The 16896-nt window shown below is 38.1% G+C and overlaps 1 protein-coding gene across 8 annotated transcripts in view; it reads left to right on the top strand.

The window, feature by feature from the left end:
- PTPN4 (protein tyrosine phosphatase non-receptor type 4) overlaps positions 1–16896 on the top strand; it is a 122162-nt gene that overhangs the window by 70146 nt on the left and 35120 nt on the right. For all 8 annotated transcript variants that reach the window (XR_011324298.1, XM_069781045.1, XM_069781043.1 and 5 more), the window contains 2 exons: positions 6352–6524; positions 12381–12449. Coding sequence is in view for 7 of the 8 variants with exons in the window: in XM_069781045.1 (XP_069637146.1) it covers positions 6352–6524; positions 12381–12449 (242 nt within the window). In the remaining variant the exon portion in view is untranslated. The remainder of the gene's footprint in view (positions 1–6351; positions 6525–12380; positions 12450–16896) is intronic.

Genomic DNA, 16896 nt, shown 5'->3' with positions numbered 1-16896 from the left:
CTGCAATTAAAAGTCCAGTTTCATCAACATTCTGACTGTTTCAGTTCTCAAATGGGCCATTATAATGCTTTATAAGACCTTTTTTCATTTGATTTGCCTTATATTTTAGACACATTTAGTTTTACATTTATATGCAGGAAATGTAACTTGCTTATATAAGACGAATGTTGAAAAGGTTGAAAGTAAATCAATACTAAATTTAAATTTCAGAAGAAACCAAATTAAAATTAAAGGTAATGCTTAATGCTGCTTCAATTGTATATGTGCTTGTAAGTAAATGTTTGATTAAAAGATGCTGATTTTTGTTATTCAGATTTAGTAATACAAGTTGGCTTTATTACTTATATTTAAACAGAAGAGAGAAGAATGTCCTTGCAGTTTTAAATTACATATGGTAATTTTTTATGCGTACTTCTAAATTTGTTGGGGAAAAAGTTGAAGCTTTCTGTGAAGAATGTGTATGTTTCACTGCTTGTGGTGTGTGTTTGCTACCCTGTGAAGCACCACAGGACCACTGTGTGTTTAATTCAGCAAGAAATGGATTGTTCCATGCCTCCAAGAGATTAGTCTAAACCCATCACAGATATATCACTGGGGAAGATGGAGGAATTAATTAAAAATATGACTATGTGATTAACTCATCAGATTAGTTAAAAGGTCTTGTGCAGTTCTTGCAACTGAAAGGATTTGAAAACCTGAAATGGAAAGCTATTGACCACATAAAAAAGGGATTCTAGGGAGAAATGCATCCTGAGTACTATAGGACTATTCCAGATTTAGGGACAATATGGTTGAACAAGAAAAAATATAAGGAGGAAAAACACCTGTTACATCAGATCAGGCCAATGGCTGGTGACTAGTACTAGGACTGAAAAAAGGAGTCAAACTGTGTATCTTAAAAGCAGATCCTTTAAAATGAGGCCCAGGAGTTTGCAGTTTTCACAAATGGAACTACATGACCACATGCAGACACTTCGTTGTGTATTAGTTGACAGAAGTTTGACCTGTGTGCTTGGAGCAGCATAAGTAGCTATCAGTTCAGAAGTAGGATAATGGGAGTTAGAGGATTTTGGAGTGATTATGTGTAGAAAGAAATGAACTTTGGCTATTACATGAAATAAATAGGAGTATCTGTCAACGTGAGCAGACACCATGCAATGTGAGCAGAAAAATGGTTGTGGTTAAAAAGGGGGGGGGGGGCGGCATATTGTGGTGACACAGGTAGTTCTTAATATCCTGCAGGAGCTGTAGGTTAGTTCTCAAAGGCAAACTGATCTCTGGCAGCCCAGAGGTCAAATTTTGTCTTGATACCAGTGTGAGTAACTTCCATTACAGTTGCAGAAATGTTTGTTGTATTTAGATCTGAGATGAAAATTTGTTTTTTTATTTGGAATTCAGAAATTATGAACTGCAGTTGTTTTCTAAATCAGAACCTGAGAAAAAGCTATAGTAGCAAAGTTCAGGATCTTGAAGATTGAGATACCTGGATATAAAACTGGATTGGGTACTGTACTTGAGTGTTTTCTCTATTTTCTGCAGAAAAAAAATCTGCATATAATTGAAGGTAATATAAAGACAGCTTTCTCATCTTGTTTTTTCTGTTGCTTCTCAATACTCTGCATATTGTTACTCGCACCAGAATGTCGTATATGTAACTAATGTAATTTCTTTTCTGAAAGAAGCCAACGAATTAAAAAGCCTTGTACTGTTTTCCTTTAAACTCTAAGTATCAGATGAAAACTGGCAAGAACTTAATTTTCATTCATTCCAAGTCATGAATATCTTAAGATTAAAGCTCCGATTTGGCTTCCAAAGAAGGCATACTTAAGCTAATTTTTTAATCAAACCTAATATTGAAATTGTTATTTCCAGAGTTACTTTCCCTGAGTAGACTTGTAGGATAAGATTCATCTCACCTATTTTCAGCTTCAGTTAGGTTAACAGAACATATTTTCAGTTTCATGGTAATTAGCTAACTAAAGCTAATCATTAGACTTCCTCTATAGTAACCAGACACATGCAAAGTGTGAAACATCTTGCATGCATTGGAAGTACATTTTAGGATGGATTAAGTTGCTCTCTGGTGGTATGTGCTTACTTTTGCTTTCACTCCCATTAACAATAAAGGGAGCCTAAATGGCTCTTTTTAGGCAGCAGAAACTAGGTGAAGTGACTCAGTGATTGCATATTTGGTATGTAAAATACCTCTGGTCTAGCACTTTGAGTGTTTGTTTAAAAGCACCGATTTATGATATGGCAGTGAAAACACATTCATTGTGTACTGAAGATGTTTTTCAACATTGTGTGTAAATTGTACAGCTGAGTAACCATATTTATTCGGATGCAAAGCTGAGATGCTATAGGATATTATATTAGTGGACTTGGGAGGGGAATTTTCCAGTATTTTTATTTTTTCCAAACTGGGCTACATATGCTTTTAAGTAGTCCTAAACAGATATTTTTCAAATACTGCTAATGCGTGTTGGGAGCTTTTAATGGCAACTGTCCTCAAAAGTGCAAGTCCCTTATCTTTTAATCACCTATTAAATTTATTCCCTGACTTGGCATTGCTTAGAGGCATCAACATAAGTAAAGAATTATTTGTCTGCTTTTAATAGATTATATCTGTGTTTAAATAAATCACTTAAAGGAAGTCAGATGAAGCAGTTTAATGTCAAAGTCATTTTCCACTGGTAGTGTAATATAATCTTGAATGGAAGCTTGTTGTGTATTTTGACAATTATGTAGCTGGAGCACGCATCCACTGGAGTAGATTTTCTTTTCATTGTTTCTTTATGATTTTGTGGCGGGAAAAGAATGTTATATGTATGACTTCTTCATCTGACATAAGAAGCCCCCTGAGCCATAACTTCAATGGCAGTTTTTTCACCATATTTTTGTTTATCCTGCCTGTTCCATATGCTGCTTCCCTTACATGCTTTGAAGCTGTTTGAGAATAATTCAGGAGTTTCATTTTTCTAGATGTTTCTCTAAGCTGCTTTTTTTTAGTTAGTTGCACCCTTGGCTGTTGTAATGTCAATAGTCAGCATCAAACTCTTAATGCTGTCCAGCATACTTTAGTGGTCTTGATTCTTTGACAGCCAAATAAGTTGTTCAGCATGTTCTTTTGCTCTTTTAGAGCCCAGATGTCCACTGAAAAATTACTTGAGTCTGTAACAAAACAATATCATAGGTTTTGCCCATGACCAACATCTTTTATAACGTCCATGGTACTTCAGCCAAAAGCACGGAAAATAACAGGACAGTTGTACTGCAGCCTATGAGAATGTTTTTATAGCACAAGGCTCCAGGAAGATGCTGAATGCTCTGATGCTATGGTTTCAGTGAGTGGCCAAAATTATTATTTTTTTTTTTTTTATTATAGGTTATGTATCTAAAGTTTGTGCTTTGAATTTTTTCTTCGTACTGACCTTTAGAAAGAACTGAGGCTAGAATCACAAGGTGATATGTGGGCTTATCTGCCCAAGTACATATTTGATTTTAAGTAATGCTGGCATTCATTAGATGCCTAGCTGATTGTTGCCTAATTCTGTCAGAGTTTCTGCCATTGGGTTTTTGCGTGAAGAGCAGATACTGTTGGCACCATCTGTGTTGCATTTAAGCTTCCACAGGACTTTTGTCCACTATTTGTGGAATATCTTGAGTCTCTGGGGCATCTGCTGCTTATAAAGCGTAAGTCTTTGACTCTCTCGGACATGAGGGTAGGCAATTTTTGCTTTGTTCTGGGATTCTTCTTTGTTTAGACAAAGTGAAAGAGACCCACTAGAGAAGTATTTTTTCAACCCAGTTTATCTCCTGAGCAGTGAGACATCTGCTCCGAAGTCCCTATTTGAAATCAGGCAAAGGTGGGTTTGAATGAATGTCCCCACCCAAGGTGCATGTTCAAGGGATGAGCTGTTGTATGTGAGAGAGGCACCAATATCCGTTCTGCTTTTTTTGTCCTTTTATTAAAAGGAACCACAAACATGACTTAGACTTTACTTTGCCCTATCCCTCCAGTGTTTCTTCTTGGATTCTATAGGTAGGCTGCCACATGGTGTACATTTGTAAGGTTACGATTTAAATTAACTTTACATGGTGGTATTTGGCTTACCTGTAGTTTCACACTTGGGGCCCTGAGCCTCATCACTGATATTGCATTCCAGCTGCTTCATTCTTCTCTCCCTCTGTAGCAAGCAGACTGTTTTCATCTCTCTAATAGGAACCATGGATGCAATTAGTAAGATAGCTGGATTCTCTGAAATTACTGTGACTCCCTGAGGTAGTCTTCTAACACTGTTTCAACAGACATAAAACCCTGAAATACCTGTATGTCATTGTCATACCATAGAGCATTCAGCATCTTCCTGGAGCCTTCTGCTATAAAAACATTCTCATAGGCTACAGTATAACTGTCCTGTTATGTTCCGTGCTTTTGGCTGAGGTACCATGGACGTTATAAATGTTGCCTTGGGGTCTTAAGATGAGCCCACGTTGATTCAAGCCTACTATTTTCAGGGAAAACAGGGGCAATCTTATTATTCTAAATCTAGCTACCAGAACCAGGGCTTGCCCCCCAGAATCATCAGCAAAGATGAATTTCAATTGCCCAGCTTATGTTTGGATATTACAGAACCTGCAAGGGTGGATATGAAAAGGATGGGTGCACTTGGGAGCTAATATCTTACAGTTTTCTTTACCTTAAAGATTGATTCCTAGCTGTAATTGAGATGAAGGGTAGGGTTTGAGAATCAGTTCTCTCTGCACTGCAATGAACGCCTTAAAAGCTATGAATAGAACTATTGTTAAGCTACCTTTAAAGCTCTAACACACCAAGTTCCTGTGAAAGTGCTGTTTCGCATTACAATTAAGCTGATCTAGCTGCAGCTCCTTCTCATCATGCGATACCGATACCGGCCCCTCCTTCATGCTTCATGCCTGATCTAGTGATCAGATGGTGGCATGAGAATCAGATCTGCTCATTCTCTGGAATACAAACTAGGGGGAAAAAGCAGGATATTTTTTCCCCCCCCAACCCATAATTATAATGCTTTGAGTAACATGAAAATGCGTGATCATCAGCTCATATAACTTGTGAAATTCTCTTTTCCAACAGTGTAAAAGGCTGACAGAGCATTAAAATTTGCTACGTCATGAGAGCTTTTTGTTGGAATCTAAAATCTTAGCTCGTTTGTCCTTTACTGGATCTAGATGAGGCAGTCCATAATTTTACATAGTTGCTGTCTTGCAGAATAGTAATGTATCTTGTTTATATTATTGTACATTTACATTGTTGATAAAGCCTTTTTTAACTCAGTAGGTAATGGATTTAATTTCTGTTACCTTGTTAGTGACTTTTAATTTTTAAGTACTTCTGTTATGTCTAGAAAATACAGGGAACAGTTGGCAATACTTGGAAATTAAGAAAAGAGATAGAAGTAATTTTTGTAAATTGAAGTAAAATGTCAGGTTTTAGTTTCTTGCATATAATGTCTTGAATTTCATCAATAGGTACTCAGAATTTGCTGTTTACTTTTAAAATCAATTTTATTCTTTACTTTAAATTCATCATGTGGCTGAAAGTACAGTGTGGTTCTTAGCCCTTAGTCACAACAACTTCCCAAATACAACACTGGAGGAAGAGTTGCAGGTCTACGCCTTGGTATCTCAGCAGCTCTAAAGATGAGCAGGCCAGCAAAAGCTTAATTTGGAAAAGGAGTTTACTGCTAAGTGAAAACAGTTAAGGTGTGCTAAATGTTGTGGAGGATTTAGTACTGTGAAGAGAAAGCAAAGTGCTGATTATATTTTCTGAGCTACAAAGGTTGTAATCAAGCTCCCTCAACAGGCAGAATAACTTAGCTTGCTTTGCAATTTTTCTTCTTTCCTTTACCAGGAACCTAATTAATCATTTAGAAGTAGGCACATCAGTTGCTCTTGAGATCAATACCTGTTCCCAATCTCTAATTGGCATGTGTGCATGACAATTCCTTGTCTTAACAGTAGTAGTCTTGAAACAGGGAGGCATGTTGCCTTTGAGTTCTCAAATCACAGAAATTTTTTTAATGTAGTTTGGATCCTACCTTTTGGGACCATTTTTCCCATCTAGACTTGTTTCAGTATCACTAAACAGACTGTTAACCTTTGAGCAGGCTCATTTAAAAAAAAAAAATCCTTTAAAGAAAACTTAGAGGTATTTTAAAAGGGTTTATAATACATAAAGTTAATGTAAAATTAGAGAACCACTTCAAAAAGCATAATTTAAAAAAAAAATCCAAAGCTAACAATGTTTATCTTAATTTCAAAAGTAACTTGGAATAATTTTTATCTGAAATAATTTTTTCTCATTTTTAGCATGAATCTAGAGAAACATTACTGGGATTCAATATGGTGAATTACAGAGCATGTAAGAATCTGTGGAAAGCTTGTGTTGAACATCACACGTTCTTCCGTTTGGACAGACCGCTCCCCCCTCAGAAGAACTTTTTTGCGCATTATTTCACTTTGGGTTCCAAGTTCCGGTACTGGTAAGTACTGTTTTGATATAGATGGGAAAGAACATAAGAGAACAGGCAACTCATCAATAAATAAGGAATTATTTAGAATCTATATTATATTAAAAGGTGCCATAATTCAAGTAGCTTTTGAATCCTGCAAGTGTTCCCCAGGGGACCTGTTGGCCTAAGTTTCAAATGTCAGTAATTTTCTAGGATAGCTTGAATATATAATTATTGTATTATTAGTGGTTGTTATCAAGCTAGTACTCTGACATTGTCTCACAGGCTGCTTTTCTTCACCTGCTTACCTGCTGGGTGGTGTTTATCTTAAAAGTTGTCTCAGAACTTCAAAGTCTTTGACCTGGTGTTTTTGAAAACTGATGGATCTCAGATCTTGTGTGCAGCCACAGCAACATAACAGACCTAAATAAAGATCAAATAGAAATCAGTGAAAAGAAGCTTGTACAAGTAAAGCCGACTTAAGCTAGATGCATACAAATAGGAACTAGGTGAAGACAAAAAGACATACATGTTCTGCACCAAACCCAGAAGTTTAGAAAATAAGGATGACGTTAAGTCCATAACTTTTAAGGATGAACTTAACATAATAGGCAAAAAGCTTGGAGGTGCAAAGAATGACTGTGGAATAGCTATAATCCCCAAGTATAATTTCTATTCTAACGATAGAGTGGGTGGTGTTGCTTTTTAGTGTTTTATGCTTTTTATATATATATATTAAAAAAAAAAAAATCTCAGTTCAGTAACTGAGTTAACTCTCTGCAAGTAATGCAGAATGCCGATGGTTTAAATTGTGCCTGAAGTAGAGAGTAATGGAGCTACTACTAATCATCCATCTAGAATGGCAACAGTGTCTGTGGTGTACAAAGGGAGATGATGAAAAGCTAGAAAACACAACAACAGACTATTTCTGTTACACTTGTGAATTGCATAAATGTATAAAGAGGAAAATAATTCAGTGGCTAAATTTCTATACCATCTGTTTTTTTGACCAGCATTCACAGCACCCATTTGAGAAACAGCATTCTGTGATCCTGAACAGTGTTAGAGACTTGGTTCAATGTTGCTGTAGTGAATTTGGGAGAGCTTTTTCATTTCTGTGAAGATTTTGAATTTGAATCATTGTGGTTACTATTACAGAATAGCTCTTTGATGATGACATTCAACTTATGTTAATGTAAGATGAAAAGGGAAACTGCATAAAAATGAAGAAGGTCATTAAAGTTAATGAAGCAGCCAAAAGGCTAGAATTTCTGCAAGTAGTTTGAGAGATTGTTTAGAGGCAGCATAATAGTAGTAACATGGCACACAAGGAGAGGTTAAGGGCACTGGGCTGGTTTAATCTGGTGAAGAGGAAGCTAAGGGGGAATTCAGTAACAAGCCTAAAACTACTTCAAGGGCAGTGTCAGAGATGATGGAGCCAAACTTGTGCTGGTAATGGCAGGTGACAGAACAAGGGTTAATTAACAGCCACAGATTTCACCTTGAAGATTCTAGCTGGAGATTAGGAAAAGTTTTGGGGTTTTTTGTTTTTCTAGGACGATAGTGCATTACTGGAACAAGTTAACCAGAGAGGTTGTGGGATCTCTATTTTTGGAGGCTTTCAAAACTTGGCTAGACAAAGCCATGGCCAGACATGACCTAGTGTTAGCAGGAGATTGGACTAGAGACTTCTAGCCAACATTTCTATGATTAAAACAAACTAATAAAATACTAAACTGCCAGAGCTAGACAGAATTATCTTGAGTTCTGAAAGAAATCAGAGACATGAAATTGTTGTACTATTAAATGTGTTACATAATCTATTATTTCCACTGGACTAAAAGATTCTAATGCAGCAAATCTTAAAATGAGGTTGTTGATTTTTTTTTTTTTTTTAAAAAAACCCCAAAACTTCCAGGAGGGATCAAGAAGACTACTGATGAAAAAATCTGACTTCTGTACGCTGTCCTTAGATTTTCAAAGTGGTTCTAATAGTACTCCTCAGATAAAGAAGTGAACTGCCAAAACATGAAGAGTTTTATTGTATATTAGCAACTGTTTAAACCAGATGGGAAATGTCCCTTCTTCACAACAAAGGGAAGTTACCACTGAAGTGATACACTTTTTTTAGTAAAAGCTGAAGTTAACTGCAGAAAGTTGCGGGGGTATGTCGCAATGAGGAGTGAGTAGGCAATAAAATGGTAGATCAAGTTCAGTGTCCAAAAATGCAAAGTAATCTACACAAGGAAAGAAAAGGGGAGGAACATCAATTATAAATAAGCTATTACTGTCTTGGAGCTTTGTATTTCTCTGAAAACATTAAATCAATTATTAGTAGCAGTTAGAGAAAGGTAAATACAATGTTAGAGTTATTGAAAAGGAATAGAGGAAAACATAGTCAGCTTACTGCTTGTCAGAGTTAAAAATTTATAATCCGAGGAAGTTAGCAGGCAGCAGGTTTGAAAAGAGAGATTTCTAGAATTGCAGCATGGCAGAGGTTGGAAGGCAGCTCTGGACACTGTGTCTAGTCCAATGCCCTGTTCAGACAGGGTCCACTATAGCAGGTTGCCTAGGACCATGTTCAGCCAGGTTTTGAATGTCTCCAAGGATGGAAACTCCACACCATCTCTGAGCAACCTGATCCAGTGTTTGACCACCTTCACAGTAAGAAAGGTTTTTTTGTTTTGTGGGGTTTTTGTTTAAGTAGGTTATCTCATATTTTAGTTTGTGCCCATTGTCTTTTGTCCTGTCTCTGGGCTCCCTTGGGAAGAGTCTGGCTTTAGTTTTTACTTACCCCTTCAGGCATTTGTACACACTCATTTGATCCTCCGAGCCTTCTCTTCCTGAGGCTGAACAGTCCCAGCTCTCTCAGCCTCTCCTCATATGTCAGATGTTCTGGACCCTTAATTGTCTTTGTGGCCCTTTGCTTGACTTCAGGGACCTTGGAACTCAACACAGGACTCCAGATGTGGTCTCACCAGCGTTGAGTAAACCTGCTTTCCAGTCAGCTGGCACTCAGCCTGTGCACGGGGTTATTTCTCCCCAGGTGTGGGTCTCTGCAAGCTCACGCTTGCAGAGCTACGATCTTATTGGCATCACGGACATGTTGCGGGACAGCTCCTATGACGAGTGTTGGAATGGAAGGATGCAGGCTCTTTAGGAAGGACAGACAGGGGAGACAAGGAGGCAGTGTCGGCCTCCATGTCAGTGAACAGCTGGAGTGCACAGAGCTCCCCCTGGGGATGGATGAGGACCGGACCGAGAGCCTGTGGGTCAGGAATAAAGCGAGGGCAGGGACAGGTGACATTATAGTGGGGGTCTGCTACAGGCCATCTGACCAGGAAGACCTGGTTACCTGGGACACGGAGTAGGCTGAGGTACTCAACGACTTTTTTGCCTCGGTTGTCGCCAGCAAGTGCTCCAGCCACACTGCCCAAATTGCAGAAGGCAAAGGCAGGGACTGGGAGAATGAAGAACCGCCCACTGTAGATGATCAGGTTCGAGACCATCTAAGGTACCTGAAGGTGCACAAGTCCATGGGACCTGATGAGATGCATCCACAGGTCCTGAGGGAACTGGCAGATGAAGTGACTAAGCCACTATTGATCATATCTGAGAAGTTGTGGCAGTCTGGGGAAGTTCCCGCTGACTGGAAAAGGAGAAACATAACCCCCATTTTTAAAAACAGAAAAAAGCAAGACCCGGGGAACTACAGGCCAGTCAGTCTCACTTCTGTGCCCAGCAAGATCATGGAGCAGATCTTCCTGGAAACTATGCTAGGGCACACGGAAAATAGGGAGGTGATTGGTGACAGTCAACATGGATTCACTAAGGGCAAATCGTGCCTGACAAATTTGGTGGCCTTCTATGATGGGCTTACAGTGTTGGTGGATAAGGAAGAGCAACAGACGTCATCTGCTTGGGTTTGTGCAAAGCATTTGACATTGTCCCGCATGACATCCTTGTCTCTAAATTGGAGAGACATGGATTTGATGGACGGACCACTCAGTGGATAAGGAATCGGCTGGATGGTCACGCTCAAAGATTGGCAGTCAACGGCTTGATGTCCGAGTGGAGACCAGTGACGAGTGGCATTCCTCAGGGGTCGGTATTGGGACCAGTGCTGTTTAACATCTTTGTCGGTGACATGTACAGTGGGATTGAGTGCACCCTCAGCAAGTCTGCCGATGACACCAAGCTGTGTGGTGCGGTTGACATGCTGGAGGGAAGGGATGCCATCCAGAGGACCTTGACAGGCTTGAGAGGTGGGCCCATGCGATCCTCATGAAGTTCAACAAGGTCAAGTGCAAGGTCCTGCACATGGGTCAGGACAATCCCAAGCAGGGTGGGCAATGAGTGGATTGAGAGCAGCCCTGCGGAGAAGGACTTGGGGTATTAGTGGATGAAAAATTGAATATGAGCCAGCAACGTGCACTTGCAGCCCAGGAAGCCAGTCGCGTTCTGGGCTGCATCAAAAGAAGTGTGACCAGCAGGTTGAGGGAGGTGATTCTCCCCCTCTACTCCACTCTCATGAGACCCCACCTGCAGTACTGCGTTCAGCTCTGGGGTCCCCAACGTAAGAAGGACATGGACCTGTTGGAGCGAGTCCAGAGGAGGGCCACGAAGATGATCGCGGGCTGGAGCACCTCTCCTATGAAGACAAGCTGAGAGAGCTGGGGTTGTTCAGCCTGGAGAAGAGAAGGATCCAGGGAGACTTTATAGCAGCCTTCCAGTACCTAAAGGGGGCCTACAAGAAAGCTGGAGAGGGACTTTTTACAAGGGCATGTAGTGATAGGACAAGGGGTAGTGGCTTTAAACTGAAAGAGGGTAGATTTAGATTAGATGTAAGGAAGAAGTTCTTCACTGTGAGGGTGGTGAGACACTGGAACCAGTTGCCCAGAGTAGTTGTGGATGCCCCATTCCTGGAAGTGTTCAAGGCCAGGCTGGATGGGGCTTTGAGCAACCTGGTCTGGTGGAAAGTATCCCTGCCCATGGCAGGGGGTTTGGAACTAGATGATCTTTAAGGTCCCTTCCAACCTAAACCATTCTATGATCCTATGAATTTAATGAGATTCTAGTTGGCCCATTTCTCCAGCCTTCACGCACCCAGTAGTTCTGTAATATGAATGTGAAAATAGCTAATTATTCTTTGATTTCAGTGTAAATGTCCCTGTAAGGGACAGAAAAGAGCAGAGTTTTAAGTATCAGTATCCTCTGACTCTCTGCCTTGGTCTGAATTTATAAATGGGGAAGTGGCTTCAAGAGGGAGTTCTGCTGGTATCTTGCCACCAATTCTTAACTGCTGATAGACAGTCAAAATTCTATTTTTTTTCTAAAACAGAAATTATGAAATATTATAAAGGATCTTTGATTTGACACAAGACGTCTGGTCTTACATGAAAAGTCAGCAAGTTCCAAGATCTAATCTTGGTTTTGACAACTTGCATAGAATAATACAATCCTGATGTGCTTATTATCTGATTTTTTTCATGATATTTTGCTGAACTAAGTAGCGACTAAGTTATTAGCAATTCAGGGAATAGTTTAGGAGGAGTACGGAGGAGCTGCTGTAACTTTTGATTTTGGCTATAACAGGAAAGATTATACTGTTAAGTGTTATCCAAGAAGAAAAAGGAAGAGAAGAGAAAGATTTATGTTATGCCTAAAATTAATTGGTCTTTGTTACAGTTAGAGTGTAATGGGAAAGAAGACCTACGCTTCCACCAAGTGCTTTCTGAAGTTACACTGTACTGAAGCTAGCATAGTTGTTTGAGCATGGCTGGAAATAGAATTTAGGGTTTCTTGTTGAGATGATTCAATTTTAAGCAAGAAATTGTTATCCTGAGTTTGTTGCATTTAGTGGTTTGGTTTTGTTTTGTTTTCCAGTGGGAGAACAGAGGTCCAGTCTGTGCAGTATGGTAAAGAAAGAGCAAACAAAGACAGAGTATTTGCAAGGTAAGCAACTTACGTTTGTACAAGATCAGTAATTTTTCTGTTTGTATCTTTTTAGATGTTACGGGATTATTGTTTTCTGTTTGCAAAAATGTTGATGATTGCTGGTGGCTTGACTTAACTATATTAAGGAGTTTAATTTTGATGTGGATGGGTGTCTCTTTGGGGCAGCCAGAAATGGGGGAGAATCTTATGACAGAAAAGTTAATAAGGCTATTCTTTAATATTTTCTCCTTTATTTTCAGAATTCAGAATAGCCTTCAAACTGTGGTTTGTTGTGACAGGTACTAGCCCTTTTTGTGCTGTCTTTATTGCAAAGAATGGTCTCTTTAACTATTTATATTATATAGATATATATAACTATATATTTAACTATATATAAAACATTGAGTTAATGGGTGTGTTTTATCCCTGGTAATAACCTACAACTGTACACATATGTTTCCTTTAGAATAAGGTACTGTGTCTTACTTGGTAAGAACAGCTTACTATAGTCCCAATGCGGTATTTTACTATGGGAGCGAGCTGCTTCTGAAGGTATTCTGTCACAGAGTAGTTGGCTAATCACAGAATCTATTACTTAATTGTGTTTTAGACTCCCGAGGGGTTTAGTGATTACAAGAAAACAGTCAAGACATAGACTTAGTTCTTCATTCAGAAATTATGATACAGTATTCAAAAGTAGAAGTGCTGCTACATCCATTTGGCAGTCTGCTCTGATCATTAATAGAAAAAATGCTTATGGGTAGGGAGCATGCTCTGTGCTTTTTTTATGCTTACTGACATGGGGAATGTCTTTTAGCATAGTTATCCATTAACAAACTCTGGAGTTTAAATTTATGCTTGCAGACTTCTAGTAACAAGCCCAGCAACCTTTCTCAAGTACCTGCAAACACTGTTTTTCAGAGCATTGGTGAATTCTGCCTTGATTTCCACCACCCCCCACCCCCCCCTTCTTTCCCCCTGTGCAATATAATATAATTCGAGTTTTTAGCTGGCACACCATAGATACACAGCTCCATATTAGTAGGATTTGGGGGCAGAAGTGCTGTGACATGTTTGTTCAACAGGTAGATTTTATAAGACCAATTTGTTCTGTGTGCTGTAGAATTATTTTTTACTCTAATTTACTTTGGGAGTCGGGTTAGATTTTTTACTTGGGGTGACTTTTTTTAATACTCAGAAGACTCAACACGGTGACAACTGAGTTTTATTTATTTAAATGACAGTTATGAATCAGTTAAAAACTCTTTTTCTTGTTGCAATGTGAACTTGGCAATTTCCCACAAGTAAGTAGGGTGGAGGAGAGCCAATACTTGGTTTTGAGGAGTATATTTATCGTTTCAGAAACTCTTATTCAGTAGATGGCACTCTTCCCTTTGCGTCAAAACTGAACAGTTGGTGCTGGGGTCACTTGTATTTCGTAATACATGTTCTGGATAAAATTGGAAGTCATGGCTAGAACTGCTCTGATGTTTTCTCAAGTCTTTTTGGCTTTTTTTAGTTAATAAAATGCTTGGCTCTTCTGTCCTCAGTAATTTTATTTTCCACTGTTGCTTTTGGATTAAGGAATACAGCATTCATCCTCACCTTTTGAGTTGTTTAGTAATGTTGATGACTGTCTGGGGCATATATGTGGACCTCAGTGAACTGAAATTAATGATGTATTGTAACAAATACACCTTGAAAGGCTTTTAATAGATCATCTGCTTCTTTCTCTGTCTTCTACATCACAGTGTGAAATTAATGCATTTTCAATTTTAAAGACTTTTACTATTTTCAAGGGTGAGAAAACTTGAAATACAAGACATTTCTGGAACATCATGTGATTGAAGAAGCTTAATCCAAGAACATTATGTTTAATTCTTTGTCTTATAAACATTTACATTTGAAGTTGAAATACTGAGTAGATGTTAGCCCTTTTGTATTCATGCAGAGGATAAATTTTGCTTTTTAAGGTTTTCCAGGTATAATGTGGGGGTTTTTTTGGTTTTTTTGTTTTTTGTTTTTTGTTTTTTTCCTGGAACATGCCTTTCTTTTCCTCAGTGGGTCTTTCTTGGACAAAGTCATCATGTTGTTGAACAGCATGTTAAGCTGTCAAGCAGTGGGCTTGTTTCAGTTGCTTTTGAAAATTCTGCTAGGTATTGGTTGCCTTTTGCTGTGAAACCAGGAGTGTGCTGGCATTGCAGTCAGCTCTTTCTTGAGAATTAAATGGACACATAAAAAAATTTAAATAATTACTGTTGCTTTTATTATTACCACATCAGAAGATTTATTCAAGATCAGTTTAAAAAAAAAAAAGGTGTTTTCAGGTTTTTATTCTAGAGCTATCCAGATTTACACTCTGTTTTCTTATCAATATTTAACTAGAAACTGCCTTATTTGAGCTAATATTGTCTAAGCAAACTTTTGAATCATTTAATTGTAAGAAAATAACACTGATAGTTACATTGAAATGTTATTTGAGTGATCTATTTGTTCTAAGTTGAGAAATGGTGATTGCCACAAGTAATGATCATCTAGCCTTTGCACACGGAGCGGAACATAGATACAGAGCACAGGACATGGAAATAAAATTTCTTAACAGCCATTTGAATAAAACAAGCAGGTATAACCTACAGTTAGTAGGCTTAGCTGTTTATCTTCAGGATTTAACTTAAAAATCAGCTGAAGTAATATTCATGGACTATTATTTTTTTCCAAATCATAAAAGCATTTAAGATTAATTTAAAAAATTGGAATCTATTTCTGTGAAGGAGATGGTTTGTAATAAATTTGATACATTTTGTAGATGTTGTTTTTTTAATCTTCATGCAGCACTAACAAGCGTATAGAAGACTCTTGCTGCAGTTGTTTAGATTTTTTTTTTATTTTTTTTTTAATCTTCATTACAGCTATTCTCTTCGCCTCATTTGTTGCAGGATATTCGCAACCCAAGAAAACCCGTAAGAATTCCTGGGAGCATAATAAAAGTGAAAGTAGATTATAAAAGTTCAATCAAGTAATGAATTGAGAGATTTCTTAAAGAGCACTGTTCCTTCTTAAGACTTCTTGCAAAATATTCTAATTCTGGTTGTGTACTGGAGCTGAGAGAGGTAGTTTATGTGCGTTGTATTATAGTGAGTGGGTATCTCGGTCATTTGTATTTGCAAACTCCCTATCATTAAGTTGCATTCTCCGTTTCAAAAAATCCAGTCTTGCTTCAACTATGCATTTATTCAGGTTAATTAAATAATTCCTCAGTTGCTTTAAATTGCATATGTCATTTGTGGTGTATCTGCAGATTTGTATACAGTTTCATTCTCTTGGTGTGAAGCAGTAGTTGCCGGTTTTGCTGAGAAATGCATTCCCTGTACTCCTTGTCAAAATACAAAGCAAGACTGTGGCTCCAGGTTATACTTATTTTTGGGACAGAAATGATTTAAAAGATTACCACCTGTATTCCCAAACAATACCCTCTTTCTTTCCCAGCTCCTGCAAGAATTTAACACTTCAGCTGTGTGAGGGAAAACAAATTCTATCTTCAAAAGCTTTTGTGTACTGTAGCTGAGCTAATATAATTTGTCATGCTATTTTTTATTTGCATTATATAATTTCATCCCTGCTACTCGTTTTTTTGTATTTGACATAGTATCGCAACTCTTAAGACTGTTCTTGATTTTGGGGGCAGATAAAGTTTTTGGTCTCTGTGCCTACTCAGATAGATAGGACTTCTTCCAACTTTTTTAAGAATGTTTCTGCAGATACACCAAAAATTATATCTGAAAATAGTTTATGCTGTTAACTAGCAGGGCCCTTTGCTGGGGTGCAATAGAAGCATCCAGACTGAGCAGAGAAATGTGGAATTTAGGATTTCAAAGTTTATCAAAGCATTTAAAAAGATTTTTACAGCTTACTTCCCCCCTCCCATCTCCTCAGCTGCACTCTGGCATGAGAAAGTTATTTGAATATTGTAAGGAATTAGTGATACAGGAGAAACTTGCAGGAATATTTCACAACATATCTTAAATGTTAATAAAAAAATAACTTATTGTTAGATACAGAAGTGTTGGCAGGAGAGCTAGTATCAAAAAAGCCACAGCACTGAAGTTTGGTGCTGCAGTGTGGTAATTTTTTCTTTGAAATTTCTGCAAAGACAGGAAATGGAGGCAACAAACATGAGTGGGTGGGACTCTGAGGTTAGAGCTGTTAATAAAATAATTGAAACGAACCTTTGCTGATAAACACTGCAGCTGCTTATCATGGTAATAAGGTATTATTTCTGAAAGATCAGACCCTATCCACAGTAAAAGGTGAGTTTTCTTAACATTGCATTTTTTTGATGGGGAAGAAGGTGATGCTTTTCTCATTTTAGAGTTACGTTCGTTTGTTGCATAGATTGAGGAAGTTTTCAAAAATGCAGTTACAAACTATGACTTAAGATACAATGCAGTGGTTTTTTTCTGAAGCA

Source organism: Haliaeetus albicilla, chromosome 4 (assembly GCF_947461875.1).
Source record: "Haliaeetus albicilla chromosome 4, bHalAlb1.1, whole genome shotgun sequence".
Lineage (NCBI taxonomy): Eukaryota > Metazoa > Chordata > Aves > Accipitriformes > Accipitridae > Haliaeetus > Haliaeetus albicilla.
Note: the sequence above shows the minus strand (reverse complement) of the source record. Positions and strands in the feature narration are given on the sequence as shown.